This window comes from Balaenoptera ricei, chromosome 20 (assembly GCF_028023285.1).
Source record: "Balaenoptera ricei isolate mBalRic1 chromosome 20, mBalRic1.hap2, whole genome shotgun sequence".
Classification (NCBI taxonomy): domain Eukaryota; kingdom Metazoa; phylum Chordata; class Mammalia; order Artiodactyla; family Balaenopteridae; genus Balaenoptera; species Balaenoptera ricei.
The window spans coordinates 671503-688769 of NC_082658.1; the positions used below are offsets into that span (position 1 = coordinate 671503).

Genomic DNA, 17267 nt, shown 5'->3' on the forward strand with positions numbered 1-17267 from the left:
GCTCCCTATCCCCGAGGAGAGGCCGGATTCACCAGCGGGAAATGCCCAGAATTACCCATTTCTGGAGCCCACCAGCGGGGTGGGAAAGGAGCTGGTCCATCTCCAAGGGTGACCATGTTCATCGCACGTGTGCCTTCGCCCCAGTGCTCGAGGGACCCGGGGTGTGAGCAGAGGCAGATGGTGGGCTGCAGCACGGCCGAGGCCCTGGGCGGCTTCCCTCCTCTTCCCAGACACACACCTGAGCTCAGACGCCCTCCCTGCGACGTCGACAAAAGCCAGGGAAAGGTGGATTCCTCGCGGGCCTGACGTTTAGATTTCAAAGCATTCAGAGCAGGACCCAAGGTTCTTACTCTGGACACCTGAAGGTGACACATCTCACAGGTGTGTCCAGCAAGGGAACGGCCTTTAGTTTGCACAAGGAAACGTCGGGCCAGTTTAAAAGGCTGGAGGATTATATAAGGGCTGGGGTAGGATGTGATGAGCCGGAGACAGGCAAGTGGAGGAGGGAGGGTCTTTCCAAGGGAACGTAGCAGGTTCTGAGATGCATGAAAGAACACGGCGTACACCTGGGGGAGGGCGTCATGGGTGCGGGGGGAACAGGACCAGGACAGGGGAGAGAAGCCTTACGCTAGATGGGAGCTGGGTCCTGCTACTCACGAGCTCAACTAAATTCCTCTGTGCTTTGGTTTTCCCATCAACAAAGATGATTTTAACACCCCTCCCAGTTCTGATATTCCATTATTCCATCTTTCCAGGGGTCAGTAAACTTTTTCTGCAAAGGACCAGACAACATGTATTTTAGGCTTCGTGGGTCTTAGTCTCTGTCACATGACTCAGCTCTGCTGTCGTAGCCTGAAAGCAGCTACAGCCAGCAAGGGAATGAACGGACGTGGCTGTGTCGCTAACAGTCTGTGGACCCTGAAATTTTAATTTCACCTAGTTTTCAAGTATCACAAATATTACTCTTCTCTGATTTTTCCCCCACCATTTTTTTTTTTTTTTAGAAATTCACGTTCTTATTGATTGATTGATTGATTGATTGCCGTGTTGGCTCTTCGTTTCTGTGCGACGGCTTTCTCTAGTTGTGGCAAGCGGGGACCACTCTTCATCGCGTTGCGCGGGCCTCTCACTATTGCGGCCTCTCTTGTTGCGGAGCACAGGCTCCAGACGCGCAGGCTCAGTAGTTGTGGCTCACGGGCCTAGTTGCTCCGCGGCACGTGGGATCTTCCCAGACCAGGGCTTGAACCCGTGTCCCCTGCATTGGCAGGCAGACTCTCAACCACTGCGCCACCAGGGAAGCCCCTCCCCCACCATTTAAAAGTGGACAGGTTAGATACACAGAAAGGTCATATATATACTTGTATATATGCATATATAACTGAATCACTTCGCTGTATAGCAGAAATTAACACACTGAAAATCAACTGTACTTCCATAAAATTGAAAAATAAAATAAAATAAAATGAGATACTAAAGACAAGAAGCGGACACGTGGCTGGCTGTGACCCCGTGCTGCTTGCTATGGATACTGGGGTGCTGGAGTCTGCCCTCACCGCAAACACCCTGGAATCTGAACGTGTTTACCTGTTAGTCAACAGGTCACGTCTTCTCCACCGGCGTGTCTCAAGCTGTGACGGGCACACGAATCACCTGGGGACGTGGTTAAAATGCAGGTTCTGGGGCTTCCCTGGTGGCGCAGTGGTTGAGAATCCGCCTGCCAGTGCAGGGGACACGGGTTCGAGCCCTGGTCTGGGAAGATCCCACATGCCGCGGAGCAACTGGGCCCGTGAGCCACAATTACTGAGCCTGCGCGTCTGGAGCCTGTGCTCCGCAACAAGAGAGGCCGCGATGGTGAGAGGCCCGCGCACCACGATGAAGAGTGGTCCCCACTTGCCGCAACTAGAGAAAGCCCTCGCACAGAAACGAAGACTCAACACAGTCATAAATAAATAAATAAATAAATAAAAGAACGTGAATTTCTTTAAAAAAAAAAAAAAAATGCAGGTTCTGACCCAGTGCAAGTCCAGGACGGGGTCTGAGATTCTGCAGCTCCGAACCCGGACGGCCTGACCCAGAGCTGTGCTCTTCACCCCCAGCAGCCGCCTAGATCCCGCACGTGGACGTGTTTAACATTAAAGCCCCCACGTGCTGCTGGTCCACAGAGCAGAGGTGGAGCTGCCAGCGTCCAGAGCGCCAGGGTGTCACCTCTCCCTTCAGAGACCCTGGGATCATGTCTCTAGGGATCCACAATCCTAATTCCCTGTAGGCTATGCTCCTTGGGAAAGACAGCAAACACCGGCCAGTGTGCTGTTATCCTTATTCCAGCTTTTCTCTTCTAGGGGCCTTGCACTCATCAGGTGCTCGAGACTGCATGATAAAGACATGCATCATGTCTACGTCATGTCGACGGACACTGGCTCTCTCTTCCCTCCTTCCCTTCCCTGTCAACAGGGGGAAGCATCCTGGTACCCGCGAATCCCCTGTGGGGACCAGGGCCTGGGGACACGTGATAACTGCTGCTAACACTTCCTAGTACTAGGTTTGCCCTGTTTCTTCAACCAGCAACACAAGGCCACAAGGCCACCTCCACGGTTACAAACACAAAGCTTTTCTGTCATTTCAGGAATTCATGAGGATGGAACAGATGACCGGGGTGTACTGTCTTCTTTTGGTATCCCAACAAAATCACTTCCATAAGATAAATTATACTGAAAACATGTTGCCATGCTGCAATATAAGTGCATTCACCCTCCCCCACAGACTAATAAAAATTCTGTGCAGTTGCTTTCAGAGGCTTCCTTGGAGTTTGCTCTGCTGAGGGGCAGGGCTAACCCCATTACAATGATCTAACGGAGGGGTGAAAACGGTTTCCAGCGCTAAGCCTTGTCCCATTTTAGTTTAAGATTTTACTCCTAAGACAGAACCGAAGCTCAAAGATTAAAATAAAATCTCTTTTACCTGATGTACATTTTATAGATTTTTTTCCCCCTCTTAACATCACACAGCTCAGAAAGTAATTATGTAAGCCATTTAGGTGGGAAAAAAGCAGAATCCGTATCAGGGCACTTAGATTTTCTGTTCTGTGTCCAAAAGGTCATCTGAAAGTACTCAGGTTTCCATAGTAACAGTGGCAGGCCAGATCAAATCAACAAACAGCTACAATTTATCTGAGGGTCTCCAATGAACTATTTTTTTCCCATCCGAAGAATATCCTGAATTAGCTAAAGTCTTCAAAGACAATGGAGGCTTTTGGAAAATCCAGTTTCAACAACAGTAAACAGAAGAATCCTTGTTGCTCTTTCCACATATAACCTAGCAACTGAGTCTCATGTTTGGTGATTTAAATACCTTAACTCTAATCGTAATCGGAGCACGTGTTGTTAATCAGTAACAAGGATAATCTCAAAACGTTTCCCCAGAATAAATAAGAACAGATACATATGTGATCTTGAGGCATCTGCAGAGTTTCCAGGGTGATCCTGGTTTCTGGAGCTCTAGCACAGATCCTGCAAAGCAGTTCATTCTCGTGCACCATGGGGATCAAGTTTATCTTGGCTTCTTTTTGGGTTTAGACCAAATGGTCACAAATACAAAAAGCTGTGAAGACACAACCTCATACATTATTTTGACAGAAGCCATTGCTAATCCAGCTTTAGATTCTGACCAGTGGACATTCTGTAGAATCTATTCAAACAAGTCTTCCAAATAAAATATTTCAGCCACAAAAAGCTAGTGTCACCTGTTTCCAAAATACCTGTTAAAATCAACATAGCTCCGGGATCCCAGTCTTCAGGTCACATGTTTACTACAATCCGAGACGTAAGACAACCTTGTGTTCAGAAGACAGGCCAGAGGTGCCCTGCCCCTTCACTTCCCTGGACGTCTGACCTCCGCTCACAACTTTCCAACTAACCAGAAAATCTCAATAGATTTCATTGCGACTTTTGAGATTATTACTAGAAATGTGTATTATTAAATTACTAGATAACTCAAATATCACCCCAGCTTTGTTATATCCCTGTCTCTAATATAGTTACTTGGCCATGCAAAAAAATTAGACTTATCTGCACCCAATAATGGGCTCAGAATCTTGAGGGAATCTATTTTCTGAAATCTAAGTCTCTTGGAAACAACTGATTTCTTAAGCCCGGGAAAAATACTGTACATCAGAAAGTCATGGGTTTTGCATTTCAGTCCCCATCTTGCAAGGAACTGTTTTTCTTCATTGGGAGGAATGTCTTAGACTAGCCCTGTCCAGATGTGACTTACATACGTAATTTTACATTTTCTAGTAACCGCATTAAAAAGATAAACAGGTGAAATTCATTCCAATAATATTATATTTAATACTAACATATAAACGCATAGAACACAAAGTAGAATAGAGTTATTAAATGTATATTTAACCCAATAGATCCAAAATATAATTTCAATATACAATCAACATAAAAATTATTATTAATGAGCTATTTTACGTTCTCTTCTTTTTACTGCGCCTTTGACATCCGGGGTGCGTTTCGTACTTAGAGCGCGCGCTTCTCAGCTCAGACGGACCTAATGAGCTATTTTACGTTCTCTTCTTTTTACTGCGCCTTTGACATCCGGGGTGCGTTTCGTACTTACAGCGCGCACGTCTCAGCTCAGACGGACCTAATGAGCTATTTTACGTTCTCTTCTTTTTACTGTGCCTTTGACATCCGGGGTGCGTTTCGTACTTACAGTGCGCACGTCTCAGCTCAGACGGACCTAATGAGCTATTTTAGGTTCTCTTCTTTTTACTGCGCCTTTGACATCCGGGGTGCGTTTCGTACTTACAGCGCGCACGTCTCAGCTCAGACGGACCTAATGAGCTATTTTACGTTCTCTTCTTTTTACTGCGCCTTTGACATCCGGGGTGCGTTTCGTACTTACAGCGCGCACGTCTCAGCTCAGACGGACCTAATGAGCTATTTTACGTTCTCTTCTTTTTACTGTGCCTTTGACATCCGGGGTGCGTTTCGTACTTACAGTGCGCACGTCTCAGCTCAGACGGACCTAATGAGCTATTTTACGTTCTCTTCTTTTTACTGCGCCTTTGACATCCGGGGTGCGTTTCGTACTTACAGCGCGCACGTCTCAGCTCAGACGGACCGCATTTTCAATGCTCCATGGACTCGTGTGGCCAGTGGCTGCTGAAATGGGCAGTGCAGCCCTAGAGGATTTTCAGGGTAAGGGAAAGTGCAGCCACGTGCCACGTGCCACGTGCCACAGGAAACAGCCGAAGAAGAGACGGCCTGGGAAGCCCGTCCTCTGAAAACACCATCAAGATGGGAGAACGAGAGTTCAGCCTCAGCCTCCGGAGAGCTGTGAACGCTGGCACAATCAATGCACCGGTCTCTTCTCAGGAGTGAGGCCTTGACAATGTTTCTAATACTCAAACAGGGGTCTGGAACGCTCTTGCCTTCTGGTAGCACCTCTTTTGCACACATAAATATAGTCTCGGAGTTTTATAAACGTAAGTCAAAATTCAATTTGAATAGGTAATGTCTTTTTCATATAATCAGCTTTGATAAAAGCAAAAAGGAGTCCTAGCTAACACTTACTGAGTACTCACTCTGTGTCAGGGACCAGGCTAAGCAACTTACACAAATGAACTGCTGTCATCCTCGGAGCAATTCAGTAAGTAGTACTACTATCATCCCTGTTTCATGAACAAGGAAACTATAAAGATCAGAGAGTTTAAGAATCTCACCCGACGTCACCAGAGCTAGTAAGTGGAAGAGCCAGGATGTGAAGGCCTGGAGAACGATTCCAAGTTGTATATTCTTCCTAGAATACCCTGCCCTGAGTAACCTGTCCAAGTTCAGACAAGTGGGATGGAGATGAGCGGACGTGAACCCCGGCAGGAGGGCTCCAGGGCTGGGCTCTTAACCACACGAGGCAATACCACTTCTCAGAGGAAAGCGGTACCCGTGCTCAACACAGAAAACGCCTGCAGCGTAGCCATTATCGCCTGCTCCCTGAAGGGACACGATGGGAGATGGTGGTCAAGACCACACCCCACGAGCAACTGCCCTGTTTCACACATGGTCATCAATTTCTCTCTCTTCTATAGCACTTTAAAACTATTTCCCTACAGGGAGCTCACACACTGCAATTTAAATAAATTCATCTTGTTTTCCTGAATCCTTATACTCCACGGAGTTATTTATGAAATATCACCTGCCAGCTTTCTCCTGGGGCACTACTTTCCATTATTTTCTGACAACAGAAATATTCTGACGCAGACAAAGCCCAAAGCGCGTGGCCTCTGAGCTGTCTTAATTCCGCTATGGGTGCGTCTGTTTTGCTTCTTAACTTTTTTTTTAATATTAGATTTTCACTTACGCCGGAGTGGAGCAAGGTGGGTAGCAAGTAGAGAAGGAGACGAAGGTGCTTTTAGCTTCTGATTATGTTGTTTTTTAAATTATCTAAAACAAATGATGAAAGTGATGAATCCACGACAATCAGGCAGAAGGGAAGGGTGAGGCCTCCTCTGAGGAAAGCTGCTTGACTTTTTTTTTAAACCTCAGACTCTCCAATAACTGTAACGACATGTGTGGGAGACAAGCAACCCCACAGGTAGAAATGAGTTCCTTTAAAGCCCATCGGTACCTGAGAGTCATCAAAATACAAATGAGAGGCAGTGGCAGTGATACTGGACGGAAACCTGAGGAAGGTTCTCAGCTCTTCTGGCTCGGTTTCTCCCCGGGTAGCAGGGCTGGTCTTGGTGAGAATGCCCTGCCCAGGGGTGAGGGGCCAGGCCTTAGGAGAGGCCTCTGCATCAGACCCTAGGGAGGGAAGTGGTCCTCTTCCTCGCCTCCCCTTTCCTCCTCCCATTTTCTTGATTCTGGGGGAAACCCAACTCTGCAGGTAGACATGGCCCAGCTGGCTGCGGGGAAGAGTCAGCCGACTGACAAACACAAGGCAACAATGCTCCAGCTCACTAATAACCGGGGAAACGGACAAATGCCATTAGGTCCTCGGAAAACGTTTTCAACGAGGAACAGGCGTGGTCAGAAGATACCCTTTCTTCCAACAGGTAAGGTGAATGTCGTGTAGAAGTCCCCAGGCATAGCTCAAGATGCGAAAGGTTCAGACCCCAGATTTTGTAAGAGATCAGAACAGCAGCATGGCACCCACAGAGATGCTGGGCTTTCGTGGGAGTGGATGACGTGCCCTTTCTGTTGTTGACCTAATGAGTCATTAGCTGCCACCCTCCTGGTGATTATCCTGCCTTCCTTCCCGGTGGCTTACGGCCAGCATCTTCCAGATGTGCTCACCTGGAGTGTTGAACCAGGACCCTCAACCGAGCCCCTGAAGAAGCGCCCACGCAGACTGACTCCTCGGCGTGAGAATTCCCCTCCCCTGAAAACTGCTGAAGCCCTGTTTTGTCCAGGGATGATCCGATCCATTGCCAGTTACACGAAGTTCCCAATTTACACACATTACGTTCCAGAAATCCATGTCAATGTAAAAGAGGACAGATCTCTCCATAAAAACAATGTTCTTAAATGGCGATAAAGTTCTTACCATTAGGCCTCTATTTCATCATACGGCTGGTCTACAGAACTTAGAACGTGCCCATTATTTACAGCATGATTGCAACATGAAAATTAAATTTTTTAAGGGAAGCTCCTAAAGTTAAAAAAAAAAGTGCCCTCGATAACCTAGTTTTTGCAATGAAACATATAGAGGAGGAAGACGTTAGGAGCTAACACTGCATAAATACGCTTTTAGAACTTCCCTACTGACTAATCTTCGAAACAATCCTGTGAAGTAAATACAGCTATTATTCCCATTTACAGTGAAGGACACACACAGGAAGGTCACATGGTTAATAAATGGTAGAACCAGGTCTGATTCTAGGGTCCACGGGCTGAGCCAGGGGCTGGAAACCCACGGGCCGGAGCTGGCCCGGCACCTGTTCTTGTAAATAGCGTTTTGTTAGAACACAACCAAATCCATTTGTTGACATCTTGTCTGAGGCTGCTTTCATGCTACGAAGGCAGAGGTGAGTAGTTGTGCCAGAGACCCCGTGCTCTGCAAAGCCGGAAGTATTTACCATGGGACCCTTCACGGAAAGTTTGCTGAGCACGGCTAAGCCATCACTGGATCACCTCTGAGGGAAAGCAGACCCTCTTCCCGGCCTCTGACCACAAGCCTCACCACGGGGAGCGGGGTCCAGAAGCGGGAGGAAGGAACAGGAGACCTGGATGTCCTCAACAGCGACGGGAGGTCCAGGGGGTCACTGGCCAGCACAGGGGGTTATGTTGATTTCCCAATACGCTTCCTGCATCATTCCCAAAAATATCTGAAGCAAGGCTCACAGGTACAGAACCTAACCTCCACAGATGGGGGGACGGTTTGCTTTATTCATTGCTGGAAACCTTATTACTGAACAAATGAACAAATATATAATTTATGTTTGTGAATCGGGGTCCACGTGTACTTTATTTGAAGACAAACACGGAACAGGTTAAAGGGCCACGGATGCGCTGCCCATGAATGTCACAGTCAAGGTTCTGGCTTCGACTTTTAGGCAGACGAACTCCAGTGGGACAACACATTACAGAGTAAGGTCATTTCCATCCGTCCTGGGATTCTCCTGGGCTCCTAAGAGCTTCACTCACTGATCATTCTGTTTGCCAAGACTCTAGAATCAACAATAAACTTGAAATCTTTTCCCATATTATGACCAGATAAATACTAGTGCAGTGGCTGAGTTGTAAACGCTCATTTGTTTTGATTTTTCTTTCATAAGACAATGACTTTTGATTTCCGGGGAAGGATTCGAAAACCAGAGTTGAGTTAACTCTTCCTAGAAAACAGAGCTGGACACGGAAAGAATAACCCTGCAGACTAGAGGTTCTACAATCCCACTGAGGAAGGCTTGCTCCTAACAAGACTAACTGTCGTGTTGTGTTTCAGCCGATCCTGACTCACCATGGAACTTGAAATTTTAAAGAAAACTGTACTCAGCTGAATCACACTGGGAAAGTATCTGTACAAGAGCGGGAGTGGGGGAGAGCAGTGGGGTGGAAAGCAAGCCCGACGGCGCGTGTTACATGGAGGGAAGGGAACAGAGGGGATTCTGTAGACGCTGGGAGGGGGTCCCGCTGCGGCTGCGGGCTGAGAGGCACGAAACGGGGGCGCCTAGAGGCAGCGTCCTAACTCACAGCCTGATGCCACTGGGGCCCGTCCGGGCAGGCTGGCTGTCACCCAGGGCTGCCCCCATGTGGACCTGGCCTTCACAGCCTGGCTCACAGCAGTCTGGTGCCGGGGGAGCCCCGCAACTTCCCCATTTCCAGACCCCACCACTGGACGATCGAGGCCCTGCCTAGAATCCGATCTGCCCACTCTGAACGGCCGCACGAGAGGTGTCCCCAGACTCTCAGCATCTCGGTGACGCCGTCAAGCGGCTTCCCACGCAGCCTCTTGCAGAGCGCTTTACAAATGCCCTAAGTGAGCCGCGGTGACTGGCAAAGCCTGGGGACACAGCCGGAGGGCGCTGAGAGGAAAGGCTGGAGCGTGGTCCACCGGGCGCCCCAGGCACAGCGTGCACTGAGCTGGACGGGGGAGGCCCTTCAGCAAACCCCGCGACGCCACCGCCGGGTCTGTGACGTTCACACCCCCGGGGCCGAGGACGGTGGGCAGCGCCAGGCTCAGGGCACGCGGCCCCTAACCCGCCCCCGGAGAGAAGCGCTGCCCTCCAGCCTCAAGCCCTCTGGCCCAGGTCGTTTTGTTTTTGTTTTGAGTTTGGAACGCTGACCTTTGTAAAAAGCTAAACTCACCGCCCAGAACAACAGGAAGGTCACTCACCAGGAAGCCACGGAAATGAAGCCTGAAACGTGCGTCAGTGTTTTTCCACCAGCAAAGAGAAGCCTCAGACGTTGCCACGAGCGACGCCGGCGCGAGGCCCCAGCACCCTCCTCCCCCAGGTGCGCCCCGCACCTCCCGCGGCCCTGAGCCCCACGGCCCGTGACCTGCACCTGCACGCCACGCGGGACGCAGGCGGGGTCTCCTTAGCCCCTGGGTTCCCCTCCGTCCCGGCACTCTCTCTAGAAGGGTTCCCTTCTCAGGGGGCGGGGAGCACAGGGTCAGGGTCAGGGAAGCAGCCCTCCTGGCAGCGTTCCAGGCGCCTGTGCTCCTGTGGCGGGGAGCCGGGGGATGGATGGTGGCGGGAAGGAAGAAGCAGTCAGACAAGAGCCACGCCTCGCAGAGGCCCCCGAAGCGCCCCCAGACCCTAGCGGGCAGCCTTGCGCTTCAATGCCTCTAGCTTCCGTAAGCCTCTTTGCAAAGAACTTCACCTCTGTTTCTTGAGAGCAGAGATTACAAGCTGGTTCTCACTGGCTGGATCGTCCCTGTGTCTAAGGCAATAGACACATGTGTGACTCACACAAAGTTCAAGCTGTAATTGGCCGCTGATACTAAACCAGATCAGAACATGCCATGTGAAAATCTGGCCTTGTGGCTTCTCTGGAAGAACTGGAAAATCCGGCAGCACGTGACCCGCTTCGAGCTCGGCCCGCCGGCGGCTGGGGCCCGGGGTGGGGGTGCCGCCTGCGCTGTCCCACCCGCCCGGAGGCCCGCCGTCACCGCCGTTTATTTATATTCTCGGGGACCCATTTCACCCCTTTACGCTCCCAAGAGCACCCAGGCTCGCAGCCCCTGCCCTTAAGTGTTTGCCATCAACAGCCCTTTGACCAGGTATCGGTGACGAAGCACTTTGAACATTCTTGTGTTTTACGTCCTTTGGAACTCAGTCTCTCTGGGTATGACCTGTATGCGTCTCTGGGACGGAACTTTATTTGCAAGAAGAAAACCAGAGCAAGAAGAGGAGGCACACGGGAGCATCAGCCCGTTGGCGCCAACGGCGCGGTCTCTGTGCACGCGTGTGTGCACGCGCGCACCTCTTCAGGGTGGGGGAACTGCAGGGCACCCTACCGAGCCCCAGGACGGGAACGCGTCCCGAGGGACGGGCCAGGCACAGGGGCCCCGGGGGCTGCCGGAGCGAGTCCCTCACGCGGCCAGCGCAGGTGATCAGAGAAACGGGGGAAATGAAAAGCTGCGACTTGGAGCGTAAGGCGGGTGCTTGGAGGAAAGAACGCTCACGAAAGGCCGAGACGTCTGCTAAGTAGTGAGAAGCAGGGATCGACAGGAGGAGAAAGAAGGGAGGTGGGGGGTGGCAGGTGACAAAACCGGGACAGAAGGCAGACACACACTCAAGGGGAGGATGAGAAAGAGCTGCCTTTCCCAATGATCTGCAGCGAAAATTAAGCTTCTGGCCTGATAATGACACCTGAACAGCCTCCCAGGTTAAGGCCCAGGTGACTTCCTGCCCACCTGGAGGAGGCTAGACCGGGGCCGTCTCCCCGCTGATACCAAACCGATTCCTTACACAGGAACCAACCACGCTCACTTCTGGGCTGTTTCCAAGCTCCTTTCTCTAAACAATAAAAGCCACAGAATGTCAACAGCTTGCAAAAGGAAGGTGATTACGCAACATTTATGCCTTTACATAAAGAACAAGATTAACATTTAAATGACTGTCTGCCTTCCAGACGTGTGATCACAAAAATCTGGCCCTTCCTGGAGTGAAGCTTTCTAAACGGAAAGGTGATTGAGTCATTGTGTTGTCTCCTCACCTCGAATTTCTGCCTGAGCTCCACGTTTCCTTCTTCATCACCTTCTGGGATGGGCACATTGTAGTACTCACCTTCCTCTTGGTTCAGCAACTTGTACCTTTCAGAGACAGGCGAGAGGAGGGGGTGAGCCCCACGCTGGCACCACCCAGGTTCACCCCGCACCCCAAGGCTCTAGTCCAGCTGTTTCTGAAATGCATCCCCCGGGGAGACGGTACCCAGGTAACTTCATAATCAACAGTCACTTTGGACTTAAACCGGCCCGTTTCCTGAACCTCTAGACGCGCTAATATCTCAGACAATTAACTCTTGGCTCACACAGACACACTCGGGCTTCCTCACCATCCACTGGCCGGCATCTTCATCAGCTCCGAGACTCCGAAGGAAAGGGACCCCATGAAGTCGTTCCGGGTGGTTCGATCCCAGTCCCAGATCTCTACGGACAGTCGTCGGTCTTTATCTGAAGGTTTTAATTTGCTACGAAAGAACACACACACACACACACACACACACACACGGTTACCTTGATCATGATTTTGGGGGAGATATCGCATGCTCATGTTCTGAGCCTGAGATTCAAAAAAATAGCGTATTCAATTCTCTTCCTGTGGTTCTCCATCATCAACAAAGTACCAGCCCCTTGGTAAACGAGGCTCTAGACTAGGGGTTAGCAAACTATGAGCCAAGGGCCAAATCAGGCCCACTGCTTGCTTTTGTAAATAAAGTTTTATTGGAATACAGTCATGGCCGTTTGTTGAGACACATATTGTCTACGGCTGCTTTGAACCTAGAACAGCATAGCTGTATACCTGCAACAGAGACTGTGTGACCCATAAGGTCTAAACTATTTACCATCCAGCCCTTCACAGAGCAAAGCTGGACAGCCTCTGATCTATATCCTAGACAGCTACCTTCCGGTTGTGCACAAATGCTTCCTGTGTTCTCCTCTACAAAGAGGACCTCTTGCTTGTGCTCAGCTGCACTCAGTGCTTTCTTGCTCCTGACTTGCTTATGCCACCCCCCACTACCTTCTTTCCCTCCTCCCACCCCCTCCTCCCACCTTTCCCTCCTCCCATCTCTGCCTCTGAAATCCTCACATTCCTTTCACATCCACTTTAAATGGCACCTTCTCCAGGAAGTCTTCCGTGCTTAGACATAAGGATAATCTTCCCATTTCAGTGGCAACAGCAGCTTCTATGGTACTCACTTACTCCATGTTTTTAAAATTATTACTTAAACTCTTACCTACACCCTCTTCTAACCCTTAAAAAAAACCTAAGTCCATCAAGAGGTGGGACACACTATACATTTTTATATCATCTGTAATGCAAGAGAATTTTGTTGTACAGAAGTTACTGATGGTAATTTGGGGCCTGCATCATGTAAGTCTTGGTAAACCGAGTTTCTATCCATCAGACAGGGGTGACCACAGCTACCTCTCTAGCAGCCGTAGGAGAAGGGTTTAGGGATGAAGCAATGTTTAAAGACGTTTATGAAGCCCAGCTCATCACTGCTAACAATGTGAGGGAGGAAAGCCATCAGGAAGAGAGGATTCAACTTACAACGTAAAGGACTCATTCCACTGGGGGTTCAGTGTGGAACGGATGGTTTTGGTTTTTTGTTTGCTTTCGTTCTTGGGGTCAGGAATAAGCTTCAGCTTCACATAAGGATCTGAAAGCCCATTTGGATCCATAGGGATGAGATTTTTTGCATCTCGTACTGTGAAGAGAGAAGGAAGAAAGATCCAATGTTACAAAAAGAGAACAGACCCTCGTTGCCAGGTGTCCTGCGTCAGAACCCAGCTGATCGAGAGACGTCAAGATGGTGTTGAAGGGAGGGGAGGTCTGGATCAAAGCCTCTGACCCTCAACACGAGCGGAGCTGCCCACGGCCGCCCCTGCCGGGGGAACGGGCGCTGGGGAGGCCCCTGTGGTCAAGCCTTGAGACTCGGCATCAGCCTGGTCCGGCAGCACCTGGGACACCTGGGTCATACCCCAAACCTAGTGAAGCAGAATCTGCAGCGTAGTGAGACCCCCAGGGGCCACTGGCAGCCCCCCTCCGGGGGAACTGGCCCGCCTCCCCACCCAAGCGACCGGCAGACCAGTCCACGGCCCGGCGGCACTTGAACTCCTAGAAGAAGTCATCTCTTCCCTTTGTAAAGGCTGGTTGCTTCTAAGCTGGCTGTGCGTTAGAATCGCGCGGGAGGGGGTTTGGAAATGCCAACGCTCACAGCTAACTTAGACTCTCTAGTTGGCGGGCGGGGGGGGGGCAAGTTTTTAGACGCTCCAGGTGAACCCTTGTGCAGCAGAGGCTAGAGCCACCGGTGCACAGGCAGTGACGCAGGAGGCGCCTCACAGGGGCTACAGCCTGACACCAAGGGCAGGCCCACCTTCCAGCAGCACCTGGGGCGGCACCTGGGCACCGAGGAGACACACAGACTCACGGCCCCCACTCCAGAATTTCAGACTCTGAAGCGTTTCCTAAGACTCCAGGTGACCCCAACGTACATTCTAGATTGAGAAGCACTCATGTGCAAATGCAAAATAACGAGGAGGAGGAAAGGCTGCTTCACCCGCAGAGGAAGGCAGGCTCAGAGGCGCAGCTGGCGGAGGCTCGTGACGGTGGGAGGGCTGAAGCCCCTGCCTGTCAATCACCCGTCGCTCTGACAAGAAGGGACAGAGGCCGGAGCTCGCACACCGACGTCTTCCTCACCCTCTTCCCCAGCGTGGCTGAGATCTCCCATCATCCGGGCCCCTGACGAGCCGGCTGCCGTGGGGACACATGCACCTGGGACCAGGATCTCCAGGCCAGCGACTTCCACAGTGCAGCTCCTCGACCAGCAGTGCCGGCATCACCGGCTGAGTCAGAACTTGGGCGGAGGGTGCGGTCGGGCGACCTGTGCCTACCAAGCCTCTGGGGGATTCTGAGGGAAAGCTGGCGGACCACTGCTCCAGCCCGTTGGCATAGACGGTCAGCTTACTTTGATTGTTCAATGAGGGGTTCGGAAGAATTTCAGAAGAAGGTGCTAGCGTTGGCAGTGGGCAGGGATAGAGGGGGATGGAAGGGTGCTAAAGACACTGGGTCTCCGGGCAGAGCCCTAAGGGCAGAAGTCACAGACGAGCGTTGCCCGAACGCCTGGGGACACGCTGAGAGCTGTCACCTTCCTTGCCTGGAAGCCTTGGCACAGGAAGGTGACAGCTGGGACCGTATTCTAATGGTCTGAGGGGCAGTGAGCTGGCTCAGGGCGACAAGCCACAGAGAAGCCGGCTGTGTGTTCCTCGTACACCACTTACACCCTCCAAGGATTTTGCCCCATGAGACAGTACCTAACCTCATCCAGCTGGCAGGGGACAGAACAGAAGCAAGTATGCGCCCTGGGATCTGTAGCTCAGCCGACCTGCTTCCAAATCCCACCTGCATCGTGTAACCCCAAGTACTGGAAACCTAAGCTCATGAGCCTCTGTTTCTTCATCTAGAAAAGTGAACAGGGGCATATTTCCAGTGGTACTGGATTGTTGGGAGAATGAAACAATGTACATAAAATGCCTCATACTGTTGGCAACTTGGAAAATGGTGGAGGAAGAAAAAGACTGCACGACGTGAGCGCGTACGACGCCCCAGACGCAGTGTTTCGGCCTCATCCCTCTGCCCACAATTTCAAAATCTTCAGTGAGGTAGGAGGTCTCCAGGGGCCCTGGCCACCTGAGAATCCCCCCAAGCTCATAGAGGTTTTAACGCAACGCAGAATAAAACAGCAACCCGAGTATCAAAAAAGATGAAAAACTTGAGCATAAAAATGAAGTTCTCCCACAGAGAATGGGAAGGGCCAAAAGGTTCCCTCCAATCGAGCACTGGAATGAGAATCAGATGCTTTTTAAAAGGCAGAACAAAGCTCCGGAACGTCTAACACGGAGGCGACATCCCGGATCAACTAACGAGGAACCGTCAAGGCTGCCAGGAGTCCTGCCAGCTGCAGAGTGAGTGTGGGCCCCGGCTTCTCCATCCAGAAGTGACAGTCCTGACGGCCGGCACACACGCAGTCATCTACGGCCTGTGTCTTCTGAATGGCGGTGAGTTAAAGTCTCGATGGGATTAAAGCTGTGGGCTTCCTACTGAAATACTATCATTTAAGTTGAAAACAAACAGCGTCATCAATTCCAGCTGTCACCGAAGTAGACGGTGGGTCCAAATTTCAATTTCTTAGCGCAGCAGAGAACAGCCCACCTGCCGGGACGCCTGAATCGGGATTGGGAGCCACTAGCTCGGGGGCCCATCTGCTCGGAATGTGGGCTCGGGGACCAGGCTGCCTGTGTTTGGGTTCTGGCTCTGCTGCTTTGTGGTTGTGTAACCCTGGCAATAGATTTAACCTTCCCGTGCCTCGGTCTCCTCATCTGGAAAAGTATGAGAATTATATACGTTCCTACATATAGAGTGCTTGGAACAGTGACAGGCACACGGTAAGAACCCAATAATGATTATTATCCTTGTTGTTGCTGATGAAAGTTTCTGGCAGAGAACACAACCCCGAACGCTTAGACGTTCAGAAACTGGCCTGAGAGCTTGTGAACAGGCAGGCGAATGCTGTGAAGAACTGTGTGATGCCTCGGCATTCGCTGTTTCAGAATGAAAGTCTGTTGTCATTCTAGAACTTTAATAGAAATATAGAATATAATTATATGACCATCTTTTGGCTTGAGGTGTCTATTGTGAAAGGATTGGATGTCAAGCCCAGCCTTGAGAAAAAGCAACCTGGGGTTGAAAGATTACATAATTTCCTGATAATGTTAAGAGTTCACTTCTGGACCAAATCCATTCAAATAAGATGATGGAGACTGAGAAATACCTCCACGGCGCCCCAGAGATGCCTGATATAGGCGGCCAGGTGAGCCCAGGACATGTGAGTTTTGAATCAAGCGTCCAGGTGTATGGGGGGGGGGGGGTCTCGTCGTGAGCTCTGGACCGGACAGCCCTTGCCAGACTCGGGAGTCTACATCGGAGGTGTCCCAGCGTAGACGGAACAGCCAACACTTAGGAAGGGAGCCAGCACCTGCCTGACGGGAAAGCAGAGGTGAGGATGCAGGACAGCGGGCAGGAGGAGTGACCGCCAGGCTTTCTCAGATAGAGGCAAGCCATGCCCACAAAGACCCGTAGCCAGGGATCGTCTAAGGCACGTCTGAGGACGCACGGTGACGGTCAGGCTCACCGTGCTGGCGCAGAGGCCGCAGACGGTGGCTGACCGCTCAGGCGCAGGATAACTTGGCGGCCAGGAGCGGGGGCAGCTGGCTTCACACCCGTGCTCTAGGACTGATTAGCTGTATGACTCGGGACAAGTTACCCCACTTCTCAGTTTGTCCATCTGCAAAACAGGAACAATAATAGTGTCTGTCTCACAGCGTTGCTGTGAAGATTAAGTGAGTTAATATGCGTAAAGTATAGAGAAGAGGACCCGGAGCGTGGGAGCTGTGGCCTAAGCACTGGCCATCACTGCTCGTGTTAAACGGTGTTTGCTACCTTTAACGTCATCGTCACCACCACCGTGCCACCTGGCCCTCCTGTCAGTCCAGGAAGCAGGGCTGTCTCCCCAGGGTAAAGAAACCAAGCTTCC

General features: G+C 51.0%; 1 protein-coding gene across 6 annotated transcripts in view; it reads right to left on the reverse strand.

Annotated features, from left to right (window-relative positions):
- PRKCA (protein kinase C alpha) overlaps positions 1 to 17267 on the reverse strand; it is a 363797-nt gene that overhangs the window by 64250 nt on the left and 282280 nt on the right. For all 6 annotated transcript variants that reach the window (XM_059908847.1, XM_059908845.1, XM_059908843.1 and 3 more), the window contains 3 exons: positions 13226 to 13382; positions 12006 to 12140; positions 11667 to 11763 (listed from right to left, as the gene is read on the reverse strand). In XM_059908847.1, the coding sequence (XP_059764830.1) occupies positions 11667 to 11763; positions 12006 to 12140; positions 13226 to 13382 (389 nt within the window). The remainder of the gene's footprint in view (positions 1 to 11666; positions 11764 to 12005; positions 12141 to 13225; positions 13383 to 17267) is intronic.